Source organism: Triturus cristatus, chromosome 2_1 (assembly GCF_964204655.1).
Source record: "Triturus cristatus chromosome 2_1, aTriCri1.1, whole genome shotgun sequence".
In the NCBI taxonomy this organism is placed as follows: domain Eukaryota; kingdom Metazoa; phylum Chordata; class Amphibia; order Caudata; family Salamandridae; genus Triturus; species Triturus cristatus.
The window spans coordinates 495,543,803-495,571,040 of NC_140581.1; the positions used below are offsets into that span (position 1 = coordinate 495,543,803).

Below are 27,238 nucleotides of genomic sequence, written 5' to 3' on the forward strand. Positions count from 1 at the left end.
CTGATAGAAAACAAATGGTCTTTTAGAGCCAACGCATGTGCTTCCTAGGAGAGACCTAAAAAGAAAATACAGGTAAAGCGACATGATGCAAAGTCTAAAAAATAGTGAATTACCCCGAGTTATGGTACCTGCAAATAATAACACGCCCCTGCCATGCGTTGATCATATAAGTGTGTGCGTGAAACTGGTTCATGAGGTTGTTACTTTTTTATGCAACATCATCATCGGGAGTAAGAAACTATACAGCAGAAGTGTTTTGTTGTGAATATCCTTTTAACTGTGTTGTATTGCTTAAGAATGTGTCATCGTGGAAAGTTAGGATGTAGAATTCAGTAAATGGCCATAACGGCCCACTAATTGTCCAGTGATATTAATTTGATTTTCTTCTCACTGCTTCTTATCTTTTTCTCTTAAAGGGAGAAGACATCCATACAAGTATTTGCATATTTTATAAAAATCTTTTTAAGAATTAAAAAAAATCTTATAGCTGAGGCAGAAATAAAAAAAATTAAAAACCACAGAAATCAAATAGTTATGTTTGTCATCGCCATCACCCTAACGTACACCAAATCCATGCCTCCATCTTTCAAGTTTTACCACAGGTGCGCTACGATAACAGTGGTGCAAATAAAGCATCCATGGCCAATCAAATTGGTTTTTCACTTTTTTATATTAAGTGTTATGATTATTATATAATTAATATTTTTTTCATAGATTTTTTATTTTTTATTTGCCGTTTTGCAGTCACCATATTTCTTTGTTTATTTATTTTTATACGTTTGCGTGTTAAGGATACTGGTTTACAAACTGCAACTGATCGGTGTTACAAGTTTTCTGGTTTTGAAATTCGAAAATGATAGTGATCATATTTTGATTTACAGACTATGTTTAATTTGGCACTGATAGTTTATGAAATGTTTTTGATACCCTAAACATCCTCAACCATTATACACCAACCAATCTGTAAATTTTGTGAAATCTGTATTTTTGGGAAACAAGATTGTTTTGTACTCTGTCTGGTTCTTGAACCACATAATGCCGGGCGAATGCAAAGAACTCAATCCTCTTTGTCTTGTCAAATGTGACTTGGTTTATGAATTGGCCCTGTGAAATCCCAAATTTAGTCATCACAATAAATCAAATGCTAATTTCACGAACAGATTTTAATGAACGTATTTGGAAACTTAACACTATAGATATGTTTAATTATGCTGATCCAGCATTTTGTATTTTTTAATAACTAAAGGTCTACTGAATTGCTCTATGTCAGTCCACGAAAAAACATCTATTCTGATAGAATATCTATCTGCTTTAATTCTGTCAAGTACTTTTTGATACATCAGAGCGCAACCATGAACGATGATTTTTTTATACACCCCTCCAAGAAAGGATTCCCACGGATAGCTTATTGATCCCACGGATAATCTCCACCACATACCTACCGCACGTGGATCAATAAACCAGATGTGAATGAGCCAGTGCCTGCTAATTGGAGTACAGATTTGGTCAAACTGTGTTAACGAAGACAAAAACAGCATTCCATCATACATATCATGCCAGTGTCCCCACCAGCGCTTCTCTGTCTCCACGCTTCAAACTAGTCTATCCTTGTAAAGTTCTGATGGTTCTGCTGGCCTCTAGACTGCTTGAAGTTCTCAGCATAATGAGATCAACTACCCTTGTCACTCATGCCTTCACACAGAGGATTTAGATTTCATTTGGGTTCTGAATTGTAATGTATGCCCAGTACCAGATGATAGATTCATGTGCTTAAGTTTCAGGCTAGATCCACTTGTATCATCACAGGAGGAGGGTTGTATGGCTCTGCTTAAACTCATTTTTGTCCTTTCGCAGTTTGTCGACAGCATTTCCTCACGAGAAGAAATAGACCAAGCAGAATACTATCTGTACAAGTAAGAGAGCTTTGCATTTTTAATTTTCTCATGACGACACATACGATGAATAACTACAGTCCTTACTATATACTCGTGCTTACTAGATAATGTGTGTGGACAGTCCTCTTATGCTTTAGTCTATAAAATATATGATGGATCATTTTAAGCACATTGTGATTGTTTTTTGATATGTAGTAACATAATTCCATATTACCATGAAAAATGTTAATGTTAAAGTTCTCATGAGTGTTATACTCCCTCATGCACAGACCTAGATTTAATATATGAATCTTTTTTAAAAAAAATAGGATTCTTAAAATTGTGTTTACATTTTCTCATGCAAATCGTAAAATGGAGTAATTGTTAGAAATGCAGACCGACATGGGAGAGGGTGTGGCGTAATGGCCAGAGCTGGCAACTTTGGTTTGGGAAACCAGATTCAAGTCTCGGCGTTGGCTCATCATCTTCTGGGCAAAAAAGGTAATCTCCCCATGACTACCAAAAAAAACACACCGATGGATCCTTCTGGAAGGCAACTGGTGCTCATGTAAAGTGCTTGGGTCGAATTTGTGCTGTTTAAAACTGCAACAAAAAAAAACAGCTTTATCTTTTAGCACAAAAATGTAATTTATATAGAGCAATTAACTAGAATACCCTCTTTGCCCAAATAGTAGGAGAGAGGTTTAACAGTGAAAATAGTTCAGTATGATCTGGCGACAACTTGCCATCTTGTACCTTTGCATATGCTTGCAACATTGTTTTTTAGAAATAGAAGTATCCAGTATCAAGTTTTCCTATCCATATCTGATGACGTAAAGATTACGTTGTACTGCCTACATAAGAAATAAATTAGATGTCACCAAATACACCTTTTTGTTGATGTACCTCCCTCATAAAAGGAGGGAAAGGCACAGCATGAAAGAGGAATGGAGAGAAACCACTGTTTGGGTGGTGTAGCCGATGCTTTATACCTACATATGATCACAAGCTCTTCAAAACAGCATTTCGAGACAATAAAACAGCATGTAGAGTTAAAGGCCATCGCTTGACATGGAAGCCTGTGCCAATCGATCTCTATTTTACTTTCCCTTCTTCACTTCTCCACAATTATTCTTACATTGACCACTGGACACTTGGATTTGTGGTCTGGAGAAGCACCCGGAGCACCCTTCTTCTGGTTGGGGTCAAATTACTGCCTCCTTAAACAGGACTAGATGGGACCGGAAGGGGGTAGAGGCTGATTGTAACTCGGGCATTGTTCTTCTTTTTCTGTTCTCCAGGAGATATGTCCTACCAAACTCTCTATAGTTACTCCCGCCCCAACCCCCCCAGTAATGGAAACCTCACTGCCCAATGTGTTATGTGCCACATGTGTGGAATGATGCATTTGCGTGTGCGAGGCTGGTTGAAAGAGTTTGGTAAGAGTGAATGGGTCCGTACAACTAACAGTGAGCGCCTGCACACAATGGTGGTTCCCATTTAGATTGTCTCTGTCTTCCTGAAGAATGTAACATGCTGCTTGCAGCTGTCCCATGATTATTGCCCCTCTTGTTGCCTGGTTGGTTTGGGGTTTTCTTGTCGGATCTTGCACATCTGCCTTGGAGCAAATAACCGGCATACCTGACCAACCATCCCCCTCCGCACTTTTAAGCATTACTTATCAGAGGAGAGACCCCATCCAAAAAGATCTAATTTTTCACTGGCCAAAACCTCCACCCTTGTAATCTACACAATTTGATGCCAGCCCGATCCAATCCCTATGAGGCCCAGAAAGAGGTGCCCTTTCCAGATTTGAGGAGTGTTTACTTTTTGAAAGTAGTTTGAACTATAGTAGGCCCTGGCTTCACTCCATTGCTCCTTAAGGAGGATAAATACATTTATGAAAGATTTGGATTTCAGGACTGTGTTTGTCTGGCATAGAGAGGCATTAACCAGGAGCTTTTTGCTGTTCTCCTTGAAGGACGGAAATTAGCCTCTTAGTTGAAAATGCCTTTCGCTACAACCAGCCCTGGAAGAAAAGGAAGCAGAATCACCCAGTGTAGAGAGGAACCAGTCACTGTCGAGGAGGAAAACGAGCAAGGCTCAGAGTGCTGAAGCCTGCCTGAAATTGTCTTAAATGAGTGAGCCGCCATGAGGGCTTTACAACCACCTTGCTAAGAACTACCTAAGAAATACTGTAGCATCCGGGAGGTTGAGGACTTGCTGCGATCATTTGAGGATTGCAAGTTTAGTAACATTTTGGTTGTATGCTACCCACACCCCGCATACTCGCCCACACTGTCCCCTCAACCTACCTTGGAAGGAAAATAGAGTTTTTTCTTTACTTCCTAGGCCTTATGGCAGTTGCCTGCTGTGTACCCTGATTCAGGAACCACTTGATGTTGTCTCTTGTTCTTAAACAGATCCTTGTTTTGAAGTTGCTGCTGGATACTACTCCTGAATCCCAGTTCCCCTACATCCAGATGATGATCTGTGCGATCATTCGCTGTATTCGGCCAACTAAAAAACATGACTGCAGAATTAAGCAGCACCTTGGGGCAAACCTTAGCATTGTTAAAAAGGCCAAGTGTGATCAGCAAGCTCATACTGGGCTGAAGTATAAACTTGAACAGCAAAAGAGCAGAAATTCTTAAAGCATCTACGGGGGAATACTGACGATCAGTCTAACTGCCCTCTGAACCTAGAATAGGTTTTGAGGCAGCCCTTAAGCTAATTCTAGTTTAATTAAGGATCAGGTTGATTCCAACACTGATACATTTTATAGATAAGTTGAAGGAGGTTGCAGGGTTACCAGACCTTTCTCCAGTCCTGTGGTCTAAGGTATTTCTGGTCAGAACCAGGCACCATAACTCAAAAATAGTTTTTAAATGGCCCAAGATCTACAGAGAGATTTGTTAAAATAGATTTACCCAAAAGCTGGTAAGACTACTGCATGGTCTAATTGTGGCAAGGGAAGAAAGAGAGGGGAAATCATCAACATGACTTGCTATTTGAAAATTTAGCCGTGTAAAACAACAGTCTTCTCACTTTACTACCTCCTTGCTCCACTTAGAGTACATAGGTTTGAGATGACTAGTTGCTAATTCTGGCATTTAACTACCCTTCTCCACCTTGTGTCCTTTGTGTCTGGCGTCACCTTTTCTCTGGGTTAAGGGGGGGGATCTTGCATTCCCTGTGCTTTCCTGTGGTTACACTTAAGTGCCTGCTGTCAAGTACCTCAACTTTCTTCTCTACAGGGAGAGCACTTTGTCTTTTAAATCATCGGGGCGATCAGGGAAACACTCTTTAAACCTTACAACCCCGCAGTTTTTAGTGGCATTATCAAGGTGATAGCTCTGAGCTTACCATCTTTACGCACTAAATGAAGCACTTTTTCTTTGCTGTTTTAGCCACTTATGCACTTTAGTTCAAGGGGCCCTTTCTGTTCTTATGGGTACAGTGAGGTTGAAGGGTCTAGTCTGAGTCGAATTTTCCGGCACGTTTACTAACTAGTGTCCTCAGACTTAGCAGCCTGCAGCTTTACTTGCGAAGCTCGCCAATCTGTTGACTATGCACTTTAATACTCAGTACTCTCTTGCAACCCCTCCTCTTGCTCATGCACTTTCAGCTCATGAGCTCCTCAAAAACTAATTTGTTCTCCCTCCTTTCTCTTTGTTGTGGAGCTTGCACTCCTAGAAGCAATTTTAATGGGACAGTTAAATATGGTTCTTAATTTTAGCAAATAAGTATTTGGATGGATATTTTAATATTGTTTGACACAAATTGTTATGGCTTTTATTAACTAAACAATAAAATTGAGATTGAAATATCTATGGATGGGAAAAGGTCTAGAGGAGTAATTAATCATAGTGCATTTTAAGATTGAAATGTGAGGAAAGAGAAAGGTATTTTGATTGTTTCAAGCCACACCTTTATCTAAAACGGGTTAGCATCTTCAGAATGGGGATTCTCCCTCTGTCCGAAGTAACTGCTAAATGGGTCACTAGGAACAGGATTACCGACAAATGCTTGTTTTTCATAATCGGAAAGAAACCATTTAACTCTTTTTTTCCCTAGATATTTAAATTATTGGAAATGTTGGTTGAAATTATTATTAGTGGGGGCACAAGTGATGATAATGCGCACTAAAGCTGCCTCCCCCTCTGTGTTGACGTACCCTGTAGAATCTTGCGAAGTTATACCAGATAAACACTTTCTGCGTAACCTTTGTGCCTCCTTTGCATCTTGCCAAGCTTGTTGGAGAAAATTACCCATCATCTCTGTCTTTTCTTCTAATTGCTTTTAATTTTGTATCTAATACCTACTTTCTGAAGGAGGTTCTTCCTACTGTTCCTGTGCAGTAACGTCTCTTAAACTGCCTATTTTTGGGCACCCTATCCAGGCGGTCAATAAATATTTGGTCTCTGTTTCGTATGGAAATTCCATGAGAAAATTACCAGAAAATGCTCACCTAAAAACCTCGGACTTCAGGAACCTCTCTACAGGGCCGGCTTTAGCTCTGGTGGCGCCCTGTGCGACAATGTCTGTTGGCACCCCCTCCCCCCCACCATGACCACCTCTGCCTTGGATTCCCTCACTATACCCTTTAACAGTGCCTCTCAAGTCTCCATAACCAATGTTTCTCAGATTCATTTAGTTTTATAACACCACTCATACCAGTGTAAGGTGTCAGAGCACGTTATACCCCACACACATTGCACAGAGACAATCATTTGTGTGTAATTCAGTGTATAGGAAATCTTATATCGGACAGTACTACAAGGTGTAGTGTAGGAATGGCATGTCATCGATAATGGTAGGCAAATAGTTAAAGTTCTTATTCAGGAAAGGCACAAATTCAGAATTCAAAACACAACGCAACGTCATTGTTAGAATTGTTTTCTTCCCAAATGACCCCTTTTCACAAGATTAGGATAATGAAAGACTGGGGGGAAAAACATATAGCTCTAACATATATCTTGCAGTTTGCAGCAGCTCTAGGATGACAGTTAATAGCTCAATGTTGTATATTAGGATTTTGAGTTAGAAACCACAAGTATCAAAAGGAGCTCTCTTACAGAAGCAGTAACCCACTGACCTATTTACATTACATGCACTTCGTTATCCGCATGGTACACTTTCTTGCTACCTTAGGATGAGTCAAAATTTCCACTAGACAAACCTCCTGTCTCTTTCCAGGAAGATGATTAATCACAGGACTTCTCTTGACATTTTAATTTATGTCTAAATGTTGCTGGAGGCCAGGACCGCGGCAGCAGGTGCTTTTAAAATGATGATACACATTTTAAAAAATGACGCCCCCACCCTAAGTCAACGCACGGTGCGATCGCACCGCCCTAGCGCCGGCCCTGCCTCTCCACTTTGGCTTTCATTCAAACCTAGTCAAACCCCCAAAAGACGAGGAAAAAGCTGGAAATGTGGGAAACATTTTCCAAACCGATCTATTCCACTGACCACAACTCAGTGCAGTAGGTCAAAAGTATGAGCTTACAGCTTTCTTCAAGAAAATACGCTCACTTTCTGCAAATTAACCTTAGAGTAGAGCTGACCAGACAGATCCTTAGTAATGGGTCATCTGTACGATGGGAGTATTATCTACACTGGCTCCCAATAAAGCTCACTGAAACTAAAATGATACAAACTAAAGCAGCCACATTATGCCTCAATTTTCTGAAACGTGACCCGGGCAGTTAGTGTAAAAGCACTACAGTGACTCCTGGTGGAGTCCAGGATCGAATCCAAGATACCCTATCCCATTCACAAGGCTTCTTAAGACGAAGGATCCAGATATCTTGAAAGCCTAGCACCACACTACACCACCATCAGGAACCCACGAACGGTCAACTTACACCTTTTCTAAGAATGCACCATCAAAGAAACAACACCAAACAGATCTCTGGGATTAAATGGCCTCAAACTCTGGAATCTTTCACATTCCAGTCTGAGGGCAAGAACCCAGTCACCTCCATTTAAAAAAAAACATCTTGAGTACGGAACCCTTCAAGACACGGTTGGCTAAAGAAGTGGAGGCGAGTGCTCGTTGTCATACCACAGGCCTGCAGGGAGTAACTAAGGAATATTGCATGGTGGTGACCCCTGCATGGTCAGGTGGCACTGCCTCAAGAATCCTGAACTTGCAATCTGATCTGCACAGCCCTCGGAAGGCATTATGAGGCTATGCTTAGTACAATGTAAAACTCCTACATTAAAAATATATGTCTGATCGCCCAAAGGTCTTGGCATATGCCTCATGGTACGCTTTCTAAGGCGTGTCTCTCCTGGCACTTACCTTGGAAAGGGATCTATGTGATCTATTCTGGGACCCACATCACTTGGCCCAGTAATAAGATTAATTTCTTATAACGCAGTAATAAGTTGTCCGCCACTGCATACAATTTAGATAATGTGCTCATGAGATAATATGATGCATAATTTATTTTTGCCGTTGTAATGCGCGTGCCTGTAATATTATGGGGCTCATGTTTTTGTTATATTTTTAGACTAATTATCTCTGGGCTTTATGGGCAGCCTTGATTGTGCGCGCATGCCCATGCTATGAGGAGACTGGACCTAGATAACTGCGCATAATGTTCCAGGCGAGGTATCCTGACTGCGTGCATCTCTTATCCTAGAATATTGTGATGAAGCATTAAAGGACATTTTCAGGCTCCTCCCAGGCTGGTGTTTCCTGTATTTAAACTACAAACGCAATATTGTTAATTTTTACAGTGCACTCTGAATTGTGGCGTTGAACTGTTCTCAATTTGTGTTAGATTAACAGCCTGCATTATAGTCCTTTGATTGATGGAAGGCGCCAGAGCCCCTCTTCCGGGGTTCAAACATGTAATTAGCTGGTGCCGGGTCCACAGAGCATTCAAACTCGCAATTACCGAGCCCCGTCTGTCTGAGGCGCGCTGTAATCCGCGCACTTACTCCGGTTCGGCCATATTCCGCAGGGGGTGTCTCTAATCGCCATTACTTATCACAGGAAACGATTTATATATACAAAGTTGCTATCATTTTAAGTGCCACCTAAAATTATAGCAACTTTGTCAGCGGTATTCTGTAAGCAGTATTTCTGTGTGAATAATGTTTCTGGTGGCCTCGTACTTCCTTTAGCAATAACGGATTCTGTAGTAATAAAACATATTGACCTAATGTCACCAATCCTTGATTTTTACATATTCTGTTGCGAAAGACGCTATAGAAATAACAGCTCTTGCACATAGTTCCGGTTGAGTTTGCATAGTCGAGGCACACCGACGGACATCCATACGTTCCTGCCCCCCGATTGCATGCCGCCTTTTGTCGGCTGGCACAAGTCTCGGTGGCAGAGCCCTGCCTGCTTCCACTGCGCTTGGTTTGGGAGTTGGCTCCCGAGGGCCCCGTGGGAACCCCGTCGGAGCCCCTATCCCTACAGCCCTGCACATCCTGCCACACCGGCACCCTCCCTCATTATGGACTACTGCATTATCGAGCAGCCGATTTAATATCTCCGCCCACTCGCGAGGGCGTCCTTTATAATCGGAGTTCTTCCGCGAGGCCAATGGGAGGCCCAGGGTTGGGATCTGTGGGGCATTTCTCCCTGCTTTGCTTGGGCACAACGCTCGACAGGGATGTGTCGTTAGGTGTGAGAGGTATTTTCGTTGCCTGTTTGAGCCTAGTCACCACCTCTTCCCAGGATCCCACCAAGGTGGTGACACGTCCAAGCAATGTGCCTCGTCGTATTCATGGCAGGACTAGGGTATAGATGCTATAGGTAACGGAGGCAGCCATCTTGAACCACCTTCAATGTCCGTTGGAGCCCTGGGCCTCCTGGAAGTTCATCGCTAGAGGATGCGTTACTATCGAAATATATTAGCAGACCTCTTGGCATTGTCTTTGCGTGACGTGTCATTAAACAACTTTTAAAAACAGTGCAAACTACACATCCTCGCGATGTATCTTTATATTTGTGGGTAGGGACGCAGAGATGGTGTGGTGTTCATGATTGCTTTCGTCTTTGGAAGTGGGTAAAGAGCACGCGAGGGGAAAGTTTGCAAATGCAATTCTTTTACATGGAAGGCGGTATTTTTGGGTAAAAGCGTGTGCCTTTCAGGCCTTGTAAAACATGGAGCGGAGGGCATGTACCGTGCCTGGCCGACTGCCGCTGCAGCCTGCCAGCTTTCGGGAACAATGGAGCCGTGTCATCAATAGATGTGCAGGGCGTACCATAGACTGCATTAAATGCCTGCGTGGGGACTGAGGAGACAGCAGAGAAAATCGTATTACTCGGTCTCCATGGCAACCGCTCACCACAGCAGTCTTCTCATTTTGCTGAGTTGGTCACATCCGGTAACACTGATCATTAGCCTGCTTTTTAAAGAAGAAAATGCACAGCGAAAAAAAATCATATCCCTTATCATGCATCTTGGTAGTATCTTGTCAGAAAGCTTGAAAACCTCTTTGGAGAAGAGGCGGAGAAACACACATGATTATCCTTTGTTGTCTAAACGGTTCAGTTTGAAGAATTGAAACACGCAACGTTAACAGACCTGGAATAAATAAAAACATGTCGCCAAGAAAGCTCCTTTGGAACATTTTCTTAGTCCACCTCTAGAAAAGGTAACCCCTCAGCTCTACATCTAACCAGCACCCCGGAAAATTAGGGGAGGAGGAAGGAGGAATAACGCAGCTACCAATAAGAGCAAAAGTAGAGCGTTCTTGCAACAAGTCAAAGCTACATCACACCAGAGAGGTGGAACAATAATGGCTTCAGGTCATATTTAATGAATCAGCCCTTCCAAGTGTCACGCATCCCGCGTTAATCTAACGCAAATTAGTGTTATATCCACATCCCGAAATAATGGAATATTACTTGGCAGGGCTAAATTGAACAAATAAACTGCTCTCACTTTCTTCCTCAACTGCTTGAAAGGGACAGGTGCCATGGCTTAATTTGAGCCGGTGGTTTCTGTTGCCCGACAATGCTACTTAAATGGCTACACCAGCACTAGGGAAAGTCTGCCACATGATGGCGCTGTTTGTCTAATTTGGCTACTAGCACAACAGCAGTTGTCTATTAATTCAATATACATCAAAATCACTAATACCTATCGCCTAAGCCATTATTATAGATTTGGGGACCTGAAATAGTTGGCAATGTCACACTTGTGGCAGTGTGATGGTTAGACGGTTAGTAGTTGTGTTGGTACTGTTGTTGGCAGCGTTGACTGAGGCAGTGGATGATGCCAGTGGTCTCCAGACTAGGGCCCTAGCAATTATTATTATTATTTTTTACTAATTAAGATCTGACCGGCACAGAGGTATTTAGGTTAATAAGTCACATAGGTCAATAAATCACACAGTTTTGCTTCCACGGCATGAACATTAAAGTCCTTCGCCTGGGTCCATGTAGTAAAGAACGCAAATACAGAACTTAGCAGCCAGACTCATCCTGGACATCCCCAAATGAAACCACAACCCCCCTTCCCCCCCCCCCCCCCCCGAGAAACCTCCACTGTCTCTCCATCCAGAAAATATATCCGTTCAAGTTCCTCACGCACGCCTACAAGGCCCTCCATGACCTAGGACCTGCCTTCCTCAACCATCAACTGAACTTCCACCAACCAGCTAGACACCTGCACTCGCACCCACACACCCCGCATCCGTCGCAGCCGTGGCCGCTCATTCTCATACATAGCTGCCAAGACCTGGAACGACCTCCCAACCCCCAGCTCTGTCCAACCCCCTCGGGGACAGACTTCAGAAACAAACTCGAGACCTGGATCTTTGATGTAGACACAGCCCCCAGATACCCCTAGGGTCAACAGTGTTGTGCTTTACAATTGCTCATTTGATTTGATAAAGACGATTACTTTCACACTACTGGCGCTCTCCCCACCAGCCTGCCTCACCACAACTCCATCATGAATGCCGTGCACCGCAAGAAGTCCGCTCCACGCTGCTGCTCCACTTGTCAATGAGTGTATAAATTAGAAGTTTTTTAAACAGGTCGTTTTTTCTGGGTATATCGCAAGGAAAACATGCAGAACCTAAGAACTTTAATAATAAGTCATGGAATTTTTAGTAAGCTAAATACCATACGTCGATATACATACACACAGTGCAAAGACCAGAATAATCCAGCTATTCCGGTGCTCTCAAGCGCATACCATGGTGTCAATGTTTGCTTCCCGCTCCAATCAGAATATAAAAGAACTAAAATATTTTTTTGGGGAAAAGGGGCTTTCTGGACTGTTCATCATCAGTCAATGTATGTAGTGGGGCAGGATATGGAAGTCGTAAGTCCAAGACATAACTGACATCTTTATCTCATCCCGGCTATTAACCAAGACCTCTTTGCAAAACACTTCAACGCCGTTTCAGAGCTTTTATGCCATTTCTAGACCAGTAAACAGCAACAAAGTGATAATTTATTACTGTCATACTTTGTTTTGCTTGTACTAGTGTGACACTTAATGCGTTGAAATGTCATACATAAGTGCAGTAAAAACCCGGAAATGTCATTCTTAAACTAAAGCTAGAGACTTGCCAGCTACGCTGAAGCCATCCATCTCTAGGAGCAGATCTAGGATCCTCCTTTGTCTTGGTTTGTTCCTTCATTTTGTGTTCCACTCTTGTTGCTCTTGGTCTGGCTTCCTTTTCAGTGTGGCGTGTGGTTGCGAGCATTGGTAACAGTTGTTGCAGTTCCTGAGGTCGTACCCTTTATACACCGCATCTGATGGAGCTCCTCTACTGAGATGGAGCCTGGTTGGCTTGGCTCGCGCATGGCGGGCTTTGGATAACACTTGAAGCCGAGCATTGATATCTTGTTTGTGGTAGCTTGCAGCGCGTCTGCAGAGTGACATGCAGTCTAATAATGAAGCCCAGTGATGAAGTGCAGGGAAGGATGCGTTGCCATATGGACGCCAGTCTTCAGGCACGGCAGGGATCGCGGAGGCACTATCCCTTACAGATGGCCGATTCCATCTCCTCTCCTCCTGCACCTGGGAAAAGATGGCAGCGCGCCACTTTGGCACATGCGGTTTCCGAATTCAAAATTTGCAGCATTTCATTTGTAATTCATGGTGAATGAGATATCATAAAGGGTGTTTGGGAAACAAATCATTGCACACTATTGCTGTTGAGACTTCTGGGCCCAGCAAAGGAGAGCAAACTCCTTTCTACAAACCTTGGGGCATAATAACGGATATGGGGACACACTTAGGAAAAGCTTTGTATCTTATAGGAAATGCCAAGGAGCCACTTTTACTCTTCATTTTAAACAGTTCTAATTTCATCCCAGTTCGGCATTCATGACCCAGCATTTCCGTTGTTAATTCCTGTAATGCTTGGTGTTAACTAATTTTCAAAGGCTTGTTGAGTTCCATTAACCCGATAGGTCAGAAGTGTCATGTCACTGCATAAAAAGTGCTTCAGCGACAGGCTAGATCCACTTTGAAAACACACGTCACAGTTTCTAAGATTATCCACTCCAGACTTTTATGGACTATTCACAAAGTTTTTTTTGTGAGTGGTGTTGCGTCATTCCTGACTTACTGTGGAGTTTCCTGGAGAAAAACACATTTCCACTTGGAACAAAGCGGTGCGAATGATAGCTGCCATCTTGGATTTGTACCCTGAAACATTCTATAAGTATACCACCTCTCAAGAAAAAACAGAATGCTTGTTTATAATAATTTGTTTGTAGTGCTGATTATTTTTTGTTATACCACGAATAAGGATGTAGAGGATTTGTAAAGAAACGAATGCTACTTCACTCCAAATGGACTCATCTTGCTCATTCATTGAAGATTAACTTTCAGCTGCTCAACGTTGAGCCCTTGTTGGACTTTTCCTCTTTCCAACATTCAAACCGCTGTACCTTTTACAAGAGGGTTATCCAGGTGCCTCTTTATTCTTTTTATTGTAATTTAGTTCTAGGATTTCCATAGAGCAGCTTAGAAAAGCCTGCTCGCTGGCCCTTTACTACATTGCAGCAGAAAACATGAGAAGCACACGTTTTACATTCCTCATTTGAGCATCTTTAGAGCTTCCCAATCACATGGCGTTTGAAAATGATCTTTTAGAAGTAAAGGATCATGTTTGTCTCATTCACAGTTTCTATTTGTTATTATGGGTTCTGTATGCTGGACATAGGTGATAAGCTAGAAAATAGTATATAGATCTAGAAAGATTCATATTTTTAAAATATGTTCTAACTTTTGAACTCGGGAAGAGGGGGTTTACTGTCTGTCACAAATGTTCGAGTCGCGGCAAGGACGCGCAACATGCTGTGATTCTGGGCAAATCACTTAATCTCCCCGTGCCTAACAAAAACAAATGTATCCTCATGTAACGCAACTGGTGCGCGTGTAAAGTGCTCTGATACCTTTGGCTCACGTTCGTGCTATATAAAACTCCCCAAAAAAAGGAAGAGAAAAACACGAAGAAAAATGAGAAATCACAAATGAAAAAGAACCTGCAAGAGTGAGATAAAGAAACAGGAAATGTAAAGTAGTGGACGACAGAGACATAAGGTCGAATCAAATCTAGATCGTCATGGTATTTGGCAACCCCTGTGGTAGGCTCCTAGAAAAAAGCTGTAGACTCCTGCACTTCCATCTTTTTATCTCCAAATTAAGCAGTAATTCACAACCCTTGATGGGTCAGTGTTGAGGATTCACTTATAGAAAGGGTTAAGGTGATGTATCTGTATTTCACAACTTGTGTCAGCAGCAGTATCGTTGAATTATTTTTTACTAGTTACCGTCCAGGAGGTTAGGGTACATTACAAGCTGCCAGCATCCCCCTCAACAAACCCTGCTGTTTGGGCTGGTGCTGGAATGGTTGTTGAACATCATTGAGAAAGGTACGAAGACTAACAAGATTCAAACATCGAAATTAAAATATGAAAAGTAAAGTCAGTATGATGAACTGATGGTATTTTCATGACCTAAATAATCACTCAATGCATTGATGCAAATGATAGGGTGACCATCCGCTTTTCCGGGTTGCAAGATTGTTTGGAATAGGCCAGACTTACCACTAAGGAATTGGTTGAAAGGTTCCTCTTTAGGTTGGTGTACCTGAATTGAAAATTCTTAGGATTCTACATTATTACTGGTCTAACTAGACCTATGAGAGTCAGCATTGCCCTGAAAACAGAATTCATCCTTCACTCCCCACCCAACTGCTCCACCCCCATTTCATGATCAACCACCTAGACGCCCTCAAATGCAAACCAGCCATCATAAAAACAATGAAATCTCTCAGAATCATCCTGGTTCAAAAGCTTAACATGCGAGCATACATATGTGCATCCACTCATAGGTCAGTTCACCAACACAACCCTTTGCAGAAAGCTGAAGCTATTCACCCCCCGCCTGATTTCAAGATGACTGGGCAATCCCTAGTTGTATTTAAACTGGACTTTGGTAGTGCAACCCTGACGGATTTTCTGAAATCCCAAACAGCTCCACTACAGGAGACCCTTAATGAAATGGCAACACTGAGAACAATAAAAATAAATGTTGACCATATCACAACATCTCTGAAGTCTCTCCACTGACTCTGTTTCGAAGCAAGGATCCAGCAGAAAATTGCTTGCTTAACACACAAAGACCTGCAAAATGGTTCACCAGTGTACCTGAAACAAAAGCTCATGATCTTAGAAGGAGCTACTCCCGAAGGAGTGCCAATTCCCTACGGCTGAACCCCCTGAGATTTAGAAAAAAAAGAGTTATTGCTGCACCTTCTCTGAGTCCATCCCAAGGATCCGGAACTCTCTCCCACCTGAGATTTGAGCAAACCCATCAACTGTAGCTTTCATGAAAGAGATTAAAAGGTTGCTACTAAACAGATTCCTACCTTAACGACTGAGACCAGGGTTTTGCCAGGGATCACCTGACACCCTCTTAACCATGAGCCTCGTGATTGAGCCTCCAGAGAACGATCACGGAAGACCAACCTTTTTTCTTCGGACTATATTTGTTTTCTAACAGGGTGGGTTTTTCTATGTACATCGTGCTGATGTCTTGGGTTATGTTTGCACTTTATAAACTCTTTAAATAAAATAATGTCATTTGGCAGCTCCCGGCTCTTCAGAGAGAAAGCAGACTCAGCCCTGGAGTGTTAAGGATAGTCGGGCCATGGCCCACTTGCTCGGGCTGATCTCATCTGCCCGTCAATTCTGCGAACAGTGCTGGTCATTCTGGAGCTTGACTTACCGACGTAGACTGCCCTTTCAGCCTCTCCAGAAGCCCACCTCACCCTTTTTCAGCTCCAAAAGGTGAGGTGATGGCAGAGACCCTGGCCACTAGCAGATGTTGCTGCCCTCCTCCTCCTCGTTGACTGCTGTGGCTTCCATCAAGCTGCTTTATTTTCCCTTCCAACTGTCATCTGTGGCTGGTACAGAACTGAATTAAATTTTGTCTATATATCTGGTGTGCTAATACCTCCGAATAATGGGTCCTGCAAGTTGTTCAATTTGGACATACTATCCCCTTTTTACCCGCACCTCCCAACATTCCTCCAGTTTGTGGTCATGTGTCAGTGAACCATGCTGCTATACTGACCAAATAAGTTCAGATGCTACTCAGCAAGAAGGTAATAGAGAGAGTTCCCAAGGTGAGAAGCAGAATAAACCAGACCAACCTCATGAAGCTGCTGCCATCAGACGTGCCCACAAGCCTTTCTGCCTACCATGAGGTGCAGGTCCGTTCAGATTTTCTGAGGAACAATACGATTGCCTTATAGTACTGTAATAAGCAGGGTGCAGTGGGGTCTCATATACTAGACTTGGGCATGCTGAGTATCTGCCAGTGGCTAGACATTCACAAGATAGTGTTGACAGTTTGTGACTTGGTGGGCTTTCTCAACATCAGAGTAAGCAAGCTCAGGAGGGCTCATCTTGCGAATCACAAGTGATGTCTGCACGCAGAGGTGGTTCATATGTGTTTTCCCAGATCTTTTCACTATCGCCAAGAAAGCTTGGTGACTCACCTTTGCATTATAGTGATTGCTCGTCAGGATTTACTGAGCGACACGTTTCACCTACAGTGGGTCTCTGGCCTCTTCTATCCATTTTTACCTCTAATGCAGATTCCTCGAGTCCTAAAGAAGGTCAGGGGTGACTAGGTCTGTTCACCTGGACTAGGCTCAATTCATCCTGATTGTCCCAGAGTTTGGTATGTGGAACTGCTAAATCTGACCACCTGTCTTTTTCTCTGGCAATTTCTTCGGAAAGACTTGCTATCCTAGCAACAGGAAAGGGGTTTACATCTGAACCACCACAATCTACACTTCCATAAGTGGAGATTGAGCAGAATCAACTGTGCATTTAATCTGCTATTGGAAGTGGGGGATGTGGTCCTGGTGGCTCGCTGCTCTTTTATCAAGTCTACCTATTCCAGCCATTGGGCTAAATTTATGGGCTGGTGTGAAAACCAACACATTGACCATCTTCAATCTAGGTTGTCCGGGATCTACAAGCTTTGTCTTTGCATCCTCTGCATATTACCTTCTTTGGGGGCAAATTGGTGATTTTGACTCAGACATCTTTTCTCCCAAAGATGTATTTCCCCTTCCCTGTGGATAGTGTATCCGCCAGAAAGAACAGCGCAGGTTACTTGCTTGTTTTAATTTCTCAAATACTAGGCAATTTAGCCTATAGTGCCTCATCAAAATTATTTCCATATTGTAATTGGAATTGGAGTGGAATGTTAAATTGCTAATAAATGGATGCTTTAATTGTGCAAAGAAGCGAAAGGGTGTGTGGATTTGGATTCTTCATAAAAATCAGAGTAGGGTTGTTCTGCCGGCAGTAATGAGTAGATGATTTATCCTTGATATTCTGCATGTACTACGGTATCTATGTTTTATGGTAAATCCTGTATCTGGAGACTGAATTTTAAATAAAGTTGTTCAAAAAATCAGAGTATGGTATAAAAGCACGCCAAAGCAGTTGCAACCCCCTAGCTAAGAAGCAAGCAGAATAGTCAGGTGCAAGTTATAACTCACAGCCTAGGGAAACTTTCTTAACCCTTTTGCTGCGGCGGGAATTCCGCCGCAGCGTTGGGGGGTGTGGGGGGGCAGCGCGGTGGCGCGGTGCTCATGACGGAACCGCTCCGTCATGAGCCGCGGTTGAGCTGTGCTCATGACGGAGTGGTTCCGTCATGACTCCGCCCACTGCGCTAATCGCCCGAACAGGTGGGGAATTAGCGCCGCGTGGGCGGCGCGGCCGCCAACGGCCGCAGCATGACGGAACCACTCCGTCATGAGCACACGGCGACCGTGGCTCATGACGGAGCGGTTCCGTCATGAGTGGGGAAGGGGTTAAGAATGGTCTAAAGAACATCCTTTAGCCGTTGTTAAACAATACATTGAAACATTCAATAAAAATGAATGCAACTAACTTTCTTGCAGATCCTTAAAAGAAGAGATCCAAAAGAGATCTGATAACTCTTGCATTCAAGGCACTGATGCAAAAAATATCATAGGTCTGCGGAACTTGGCATTCATGTTAACAGTTCACTTATAATAATTGATGGTGATCTTAGAATGTTGAATAAAACATTATATACAGTGTCAGACTTGACATCACCAGCATGCACAATTGTGAAGATTACAGAAAGAAACAAGAGCAATACAAAGCTATATTTTTTATAACAATCTTCCAATCTTTTTTACATGTGCTAAAAACTCAACAGGCATGGCATGTTATACATAGACTTTCTCTCATGATGTATATGATAAGCAACAAGCTATAAGCAATAGAGATTCAAAATATGATTTGGTCTTGGTACAAGATTATGAATTGTCTCCTTTGACTCTGCATGAGAAGCCTAGAGTAACATGCCTCTCCCATGGGGTTATTCAATATCAATAAACGTGCTGTAGTTTGAGGGCTGATCAATCTGAAATGAAACAGGGTGATATAATACAAGGAAGAATAAGAAGTCTTCTCGCAGAAAGAATGGAATATATGTAGTTAGATTTGTAAAATCATGCTGTCACTTGACAGAAGTGAATGTTGTGGTTTGAACTATTCCCACCGCCACTTGATGTAGCTATGTCGTTTTGCTGATCAAATACTAATAAATTCAAGGGTGCAAAACGTGTAAAATTACGTAGTGTCGCTTCATTATTATTCAAGCAAGATAAAAGCATTGAGGCTAGTAACTGAATATTGTACTGCTACGGCATCACATAGTGCAGCACAGATAACACATTTGTTACAAGTGCCTTATTCACCAGTGTTTATTGAGCGATTAAATGATATCTACATGTTTTAACTCAAGGGGCATAGTCTCGTATGTAAAAGCACCTCATAGTCATAAAGGGGTATTCCACGCATTCAAATACACTTTAGGATCAGCCTCACATACGCTATAGTATTTTACACATATTGTGTTTTCCAGACTGGATATAAAAATCCTGATAGATGGTGAAATACTGATCCGTGATACTGATAGCAAGGGAATAAAAGAGATCTCTTTTTGAACCCAGCAGACTGAAGGTGTGCTTAAAGTGCGAATTAAAAGGAGAATGGATTTGAATGCCAATCCAAGGAGTTGTGCATGGGCTGATGAGTACTGTTACTACCATTAAAAATAATACAAATTCAAGATATAAACTGTCAACATGCTCGTTTGGTGTTTTTGTTGAGAGGTGTATCCCCAGCCCCCCCAAAAAAGAACTGGAATTCTTTGTCAGAACACTTTTCTGTGCTCCACTGAAGAATACAACTGTAACTCTGTAGCTTCCAACATCCGTGACCAGATTGATAACTCTTTGACAATTAGACATTTGTAGAAGGTCAAGGGACACCATTGGTGGCGGGGGTGGAAAAGACCACCGTACCCGCAGAGAATTTGAAAAAAGGATTAGGATGCCTTTATTGTGGAAGATATAAACACCAGGAGTGTTGGCTCTAAAGGCGCACTAGTGTGTAGTTAATTATATCTCGAGTTCCAATACGTTCTACTTTTCATGACCCCACTGCCTAGAAGCCACAATTAACAAATAACTATTTCATAAACTGAAAAGGAATGTGGATTTACGTAACAAAAAGTGTAATTCTGGTAATCAACAAGTTTGTACTATTCCAAAGAAATCCAGTATTGAAGATTTAACACGTTGTGATCATTCAGAAGTCTGGTATTTCCCCTGTTCTATCTTCCATAAGGGAAAGCGCATGCACAGCTCGGTCCGGCCGCCTTTCCACTGTCCCCAGCGACACCTGTTACTGCAGCAGCGGCGCTGACGGAAGATAGAACAGGGGGTAATGTACCACCCACAACCATGAAGTTTCTCTGTGAAGAACACTGGATTGAGGAGAAGATCATACACCATTCAGTAATTTGATACTGATGTAATACACAACCCTGATGAAGTCCTAAAGGGACGAAACACGTGGGCTGGGCTGAATGGACGACTCCTTTGTATTGAAATATTGAATAACGTTGGATTTTAAACAGACATACAAGACTGCTGAATGTTCACAACGTGTTGAATCACCTTTATTGGGGAAGCATTAGAAGTTCCCTGGGTTGCTGGAATACACTGCCATGAGGCAAAGGTAGCAGGAGCAAGGCTAATGTGTACTCAACATTACAGGATTCCATGGCATGAAGGACAGTGGAAAGGGGTGGGAAGGAAGCAGGGCCACCCAGGCCATCACGCCCCCACCACGCACAGTGTTTTCATCAATGACGCCATTTCCGATATTGCAATAATGTTATCATTGATGTCATAAAACTTGTCATGAATGATGTAATATGGGAAATAATTAGCAGTGCATGGGAAGGGGGTGAGTTATAGTTACTCTAAGGTACTGGTGAAGTTTAATGGTTTTGTTGAAAACGGTATGATTTAAGTGCCAATTTTTACTTAACTATATCATTGTTTTAATCTTTGGTTTTGTCAGTGAATTTCTAAGGTTTTTTTTTTTGTTACTGTAAAGTAAGATATAATTACAATTCCAAACTATAACACCACTTTAACCTTTGATTTTTGTTGTTGTTGTGAATTTCTATGGTCTTTTAACATAAAGTAAGATAGATGTCCATCAATGTGCACAGCGTTGTGTTGGGGATATCAACCCCACACTGGCACCCGACACCTCGCCACACATGGCCGGCAGTCAGCCCCTGCGCCTTACCCCCTCTGGCGCTAAACCCCCCATTAGCACCCAAAACCCCGCTGACAGGCACGACTGATTTTGATGTTGCAATGTAAAAGGTTCCATTTTAGGAAAGGCAGACCTACTGAGTTTCTCAAAGGGTAAGCACACCCAATATATAAAAATCAATATGTCTTTGAGTCTTTTAATAGTTTCAGGCCATTCAGTGCAGCCATAGAATGCACCACAAGAGAGCCATGCACTCCAGTTAAAGAGCATACAGCTCCATTCCAGAGTGCGAAAAAATAAATAAGGTAACCTATTCTGGGGTCATGGATGTAATAACCCAGGAGACTTACTGTGTATTTTTTTTTATGTTGTTGGGGTTCTGCTGCGCTCCCTGCATCCCCTCACAATATTAAAAAATGGTCGGTGGTGACTCTTCTAAGTGTACCACCAGGAATAAAAAAAAATATTTTAAAAAGCCATAGGTGGACCTTTAGCTGTGCCTCTGCCTTTTAGTCCCTTCCATAGCTCTCTCCTTAGGCGTGGCAAGACCCCCTTTTTTTATGTTATCACTTGTGTTCTGGTAAGTCATTGTACCTTCACTACATTTGTGTTTTGTAGTCTATTGAGACGGTTTTCCCCTCTTCAGAGACTCAGAGCTGATTGCTTATTCCGTACCCCAACTTTTGTTACCCTCCTGCCCCTGCCTTCCATTTTCTGCGACATGTATGCTTTTCTATTTGTTTGAATTCAATAAACAGATATTAAAGAAAAAAGCCATCGGGCATTATGGAGCACTCCTTGCCGGGAGTAGTGAATAATAAATGAGCACCTCTGGGCGCTCCTTTATTATTCTTCCCTTTCAGTTTTTTTTGTTTATTTCTGTGGGTGTCCTGTTCCCATTCGGGACACCCACAGCTTTAATTTTTGTAGTGGGCCGCGGTGGAAGCCCCATGGCCCCTAGGCCTTGCCGGCTCTCTGCAAGTGGCTCGATTCAATGGGGCTGCACAGAATCCAGCCACAGCATTTTTTATTAAAATTCTTTTTGTTAACTCGAGGTGGTGCCATTCCCACCCGGGGCACCCCACAACAGTTGTTATGTTGGGGCCATGTGGGGAGCCCCAAGGCCCTTGTGGCCCTGCTAACTGTCTGCAAGGCAGGACCCGACAACACTATATTTATGAATTTTTTAGAAACAAAACCTGATTTGCCCCGTGCCAACCTGGGACCCCCACATCATTTTTAGGTCTCGGCTGGCGTGGGCTGCATACATGCACAGTCTCGCTGGCGAGATTTAATGATTTAGAGGGAATTCTGTAAAGGGCTTCAAGCTCTGCCCCTCTTTCCCATTGGCCGGCGTCACCGTTTAAGCTAAACATTGGCCAGCCATTGGGAAAGAGCACTTTGTGACGTAGACTTTTCCATTTTTCGGCCGACCCACTTGGACGGGCTCTTCCGCTTTCTGGCTGAAGTAAAAGGTTTCTTATCTTTATGTGGCCATGTGTTTCAACACATGGCCCCATAAAGACAAGAAATCGTTTTGCGACTTTGTTTGTTGCTGTGTTTTCATCCCGTCGTACATCATGCTCGTTTTAAGAGTAACCATTCAGAGGAAAAAAAAGTTCTCTGGCAGAGAGAGGGCTGTGGGAGCAGGGATTTGGTTTTCTTTTGGCACCGGGACAGCTCCTCGCGTTGACAGCACTGCTTGTGCTCCTATAGGGCAGGGGTCTGCTGCAGGCAGCCACATGGCACCAGAGAAACGAGCCCAGTGGCCACAGGCTCCATCTGCGCCTTTTAGAGTGAAGTCTCGCCTTTAACGCTTGATGTCCATGGAAGCGTTTTCAGTCCCTGTGACTAAGCCTGGAAACCCCTTATGATCTTCGATGAATGCTTGTATTAGCCTGTGATCATGCACGTCTGCCGCCTGTAGGAGTCGCATGTTGCCTGTAATACTCTGCTGCTCGTAGTAGAAATGTGGTGACAATAAGCTTGGTGCCTGTAGTGATTTGCTGCTTGTAACCGCTTGCTGTCTGATGGAACTGGAGACCTGCAGCAGGCCTTTGATTGTGGATCACTGCAGCCTCCAACAGTCCTGTGACTACAGTCTGTAACTTCCTCTTAGCTGCTGTGCCAAGAATAAACTGGTGACTGTAGCAGTCAGTTGTCTGTAACAGCCTGTAGACAGTTGCTGCCTGCAGTAGCTTGGTAGCTGATGTCCTTACATATCTTGCTAGCCGCAGAAGCCTGCTTCCTGTAGTCATCTGGCCATGGTGTACGTCTGCTAATACCGTTGAGACTGTAGATGTTTACGCCATGCTTGTGACGTTATACTCATGCTAGCTGTGAGAGCCGGGTGCCCTAAAGATGATCACTAGCTGAGACAGCTTGACAGCAGTAGAAACCTATGGCCTGTTATATCGGGTGTGTATTGAACCCTGCTGCCTGAAATAACCAGAAATAGGGAGGTGCTTAGTAATAATCTGGTATCTGTTGAGACTTGCCAACCATAGTAGCCTGGTGGCTCAAGGCCGTGTTGCCTGTGGCAACCGAATGGCCGAAGATTTCGCTACATTTATTAGCCTGGTGGCTAAAGATTCTTGTTACCAGTAACAGCCTAATGACCGAGGAGGCTTGTATGTCTTTTGCATTAGGCCGATGGCTGAAGACGCTTGCTGCCTGCAACAGCCTAACTGCTGAGGACGCTTGCTGCCCGATGGAGCCTGGTGGCTGAGGACGCTTGCTGCCCGATGGAGCCTGGTGGCTGAAGACGCTTGCTGCCTGCAACAGCCTAACTGCTGAGGACGCTTGCAGCCCGATGGAGCCTGGTGGCTGAGGACGCTTGCTGCCCGATGGAGCCTGGTGGCTGAAGACGCTTGCTGTCTGCAGTAACTGGCCGCTTCGGGTGAAGGAGCTCGCTGCCTTCACGTAGGCTGTGACTTTAGAGGCCTGCTAACTTTTTTGAGGCAAGGCCGGGAGTGAAACAGAAAATCCTACTCGTTGTGATCAAAGAGGAAGCCGTTACTCGCAGGCAGACAGAAGCCAGATGTAATTATTCAGGAATTTAGTTCGCTGCTTTCTTTTTCGCCACCCGAAGCCTCTCTGAAAATAAAGGGGTGGGGCCGTGGGGTGGGTTGGGGCGGGAGGGCCAGCGAAGATGGCTACGGCCTGTGCAATGAAGGTTCCTTTGCGCTCGGTGTCGAGGCGCTGGACTAGCGCCAACAAATACTCGCGCATTCATCAGCAGCTGGGGCCCGACACACGGTTTGCTGGGTATTTGTACAGCACGTGACATGCTGAAGAGCAGCTACCCCGAACAGGGGCGTAAGTTCAATTGGTGCAGCAGGAGCAGTGGCACCGGGACACATGCCCGAGGGGCCCGCTGAACTCAGAATATTGCTGTGTTTCACAGTTCACACATCAGTCAATGGCTATTTTCCTTACTTCGACTAGGGCCCATGAATACCTATCTACGCCACTGATCCCAACCCCGCTCCCTCCATCATCAAAGCTTTGGTCTGTCATAGACGATTGTTAATTCCAAGTTGTTTGCAATTATCTTCCAGTATACAGTGCTGAATGGGGCACCCCTTTAGGGCTTTAAGTGGGCCGGGTCTTGCCGGTGCTGAGCACCAGCACTTCTTAAAAGCAGGTGCAGAGACGGGTCCCTTTCTGGCTCTCCATTTCTGCCCTCACCCTCGGGGTGGGAAAGAAAACCTTAACTCTGCAGCAGTACCCCTGCTCAAAGATTTATGGAAGCACAAGGGAGTTCAGACTGTTCCCCTGTAATCTTCCCCCAATCCCATAAAACAGTTCACTGCATGATTGAATTGTCAGAAACTGTTGTAAAACGTCCACCTTGGAGGAAACTTTGACCTTCATTCTGTATTTTAAAGTGCCAGGACTATGTGCGTAAACCTTTGAGACGTGCACTGCACAGTGGACTCGTCTGTTGCTCCAGTGAAGAGGTCCTGCTTTTTGGTCCTACCTAAAGTACATTTAGAAACAAATACATTGATCTGCGCTTGGAGAATTTGAACATACTGCAATCGGGCAATGGTGACCGGGAGAATGTGCAGATAGCAGGGCCAGCTTTAGCGCTGGTGATCCCTGGTGGGACAATCTTTTTTGGTGCCCCTCCTCCCTGTGACCTCTTTCTCGCATTCCCTCACTACTGCCTGGCAAGAGTGCCCCTAATATATCCAAAGTCCCTATCTCGCATACGTTTCATTTGTTTTTAAAGCACTGGTAAAGGCTTGCTTTACTGACCCACTCTGCTATCCACATAAGATACAGATCTGTTCTTTGCAGCTGGCATGTTAACCCCTGAGCTACTTTATGGTGAGTCATAACCTCCACTAGACACAACTCTGATCCCTCTCTCTAGTAGGAACATTAATCACAAGAGTTATCTTGACATTTTTATTGCTGCCTGAAAGCTGGACCTGCAAATAACTCTGCAGCAGGTGCTTTTAAATTGTAAGTTATTGCTAATCACAGGGCCCCCTCCTTGAGGTCAGTGCGCCCTCTCCAGGTCTGCGCCCAGTGTGGCTGCACCTCTTGCACTGCCCTAAAGCCTGCAATGGTAGATACATTTCAGCTTGTGAGATGTATTCAAATGTGCACACGTGATGTAGTGTCAAAAGTAAGTAATATCTAGGGTTAACGTTTGCAAATCCTGCTGCTTCAAGACCCACCACTGCTTACAACAACGCAGAGAAACTCAAAATGGGTGTCAGTGGGGCGATTTGTCTTTTCTGATAAATGCTTTTCCTGATGTGTGGATTTATGTTTAATCAGGGCTTTAAGTGGGCCGTATGTTGTGTTGCTTAGCATGTGAGGTGGATAATCCTCGAGGCACGCGCCCCTTGGCATTGGTGTCCCAGTGCCAGCACACGTTCCCCAGTGATATTGGGGGCCACTGTGCTTCTAATCTGATGTCCCACTTGTTGGTCAGGATTCGGCAGGCGTCTGTTGAAGGCCAGACAATGAACATGTCATGGTTGAGGGACAGCAGAGTCGCTTGCTCTGCTGTAATATCACCCAAAAAAACACCTTATGCATTTTGCTCAACTTACACCTCTCAAAAAGTTAAACGCCGAGGTTGTATTGATCGTTTTCCACCCAATATTTTGAAAACGGTAGATTGACACCGTATTTCCCTTTCTTCTGCCTCACTTGCTTTCCTTTTTTCTTTGATTTTCTTGGAGAAGAGTTATTTGCTGTTCATTTTACTTTGTAGCATAAACTCACCCCTTTCTTAGGGATTGTTGTAAACTATCAAAATGCATTCTGTCTTTTTGATGCCGAACTGGAGCAATTTTTGCACCATCATTTACATTTGTAACAGAGAACTTTTATTTCTCAATGTTTTTATTTTCTTAAATAGTTCTTCTATAGCTTTACATCAATCTTAGAACTGTTGTAAGGAGGACAGGCGTCTGACCGAAGCTCAAAGGCTGAAGCCGCACCGCCTCCATACAGACGGACTCTTCCAGCGGCCTTGGCTTGACTGTAGGTTTCCATGGCAACGCACGAGTAGCGGTATATGCGCTGTGTGATGCGAGAGACCCTTCCTCATCCTCTGAGAGGAAGCCGAGTCGTTGGTCATTGGTGCGTGTTTTCTCTGGCACAAGTTGTATTTAGGAGCAAAACTTCCGTATTTGAGCTCACACACCGATTGGGATTTACATTTTGTTTGGTTAAAGACAGCTTCGCTTTGTTAACATGGTGTGGTGCTCTGATTTAAAAGTTAACAGTTTGCTAAAAGGTGTATAGCGTTTTATTAAAAAAGGTAAGCTTAAATCAACTTAAACCACTGATATTAAGCCTGGATGGTATTCCATTACATCATTTTGCTCCTCGCCGTGCCACTGCACACAGGTAGTTTGGACACTTAATTCCTGTATACGTCTAGACATTCACATCTTCCAACCTTAAATTGCTTAGAAATATGCAAAAGCATTAACTTGTTGATTGATGGCCAATCACTGCGTTTTGTCGAAACTACTGATGAGGAAACGGTGGCAACACCCTGGTATATGCATAAGTGCTGCTTTGAGACAGTGGCGCCGTGTGTGTATGGAAGTCCCCAAAATGTTTGAGGCATTAAAGTTCTTATATTGGAATGTGGATGTTGGGTGAATAGCACGTGTGCAAGGGCATAGCTAACACTGGTGCAGCAGATGCAGTGGCGCCAGGGCCCTTTGAGCTAGGATAATTGCTGTGTTTTACT

At 43.6% G+C, this 27,238-nt stretch overlaps 1 protein-coding gene across 1 annotated transcript in view; it reads left to right on the forward strand.

Moving 5' to 3' along the window:
* The window catches only part of MRPS27 (mitochondrial ribosomal protein S27), a 419,683-nt gene that overhangs the window by 161,870 nt on the left and 230,575 nt on the right, over window positions 1-27,238 (forward strand). Inside the window, exon 4 of the mRNA XM_085632352.1 lies at window positions 1,855-1,913. Coding sequence (XP_085488478.1) covers window positions 1,855-1,913 — 59 coding nt within the window. The remainder of the gene's footprint in view (window positions 1-1,854; window positions 1,914-27,238) is intronic.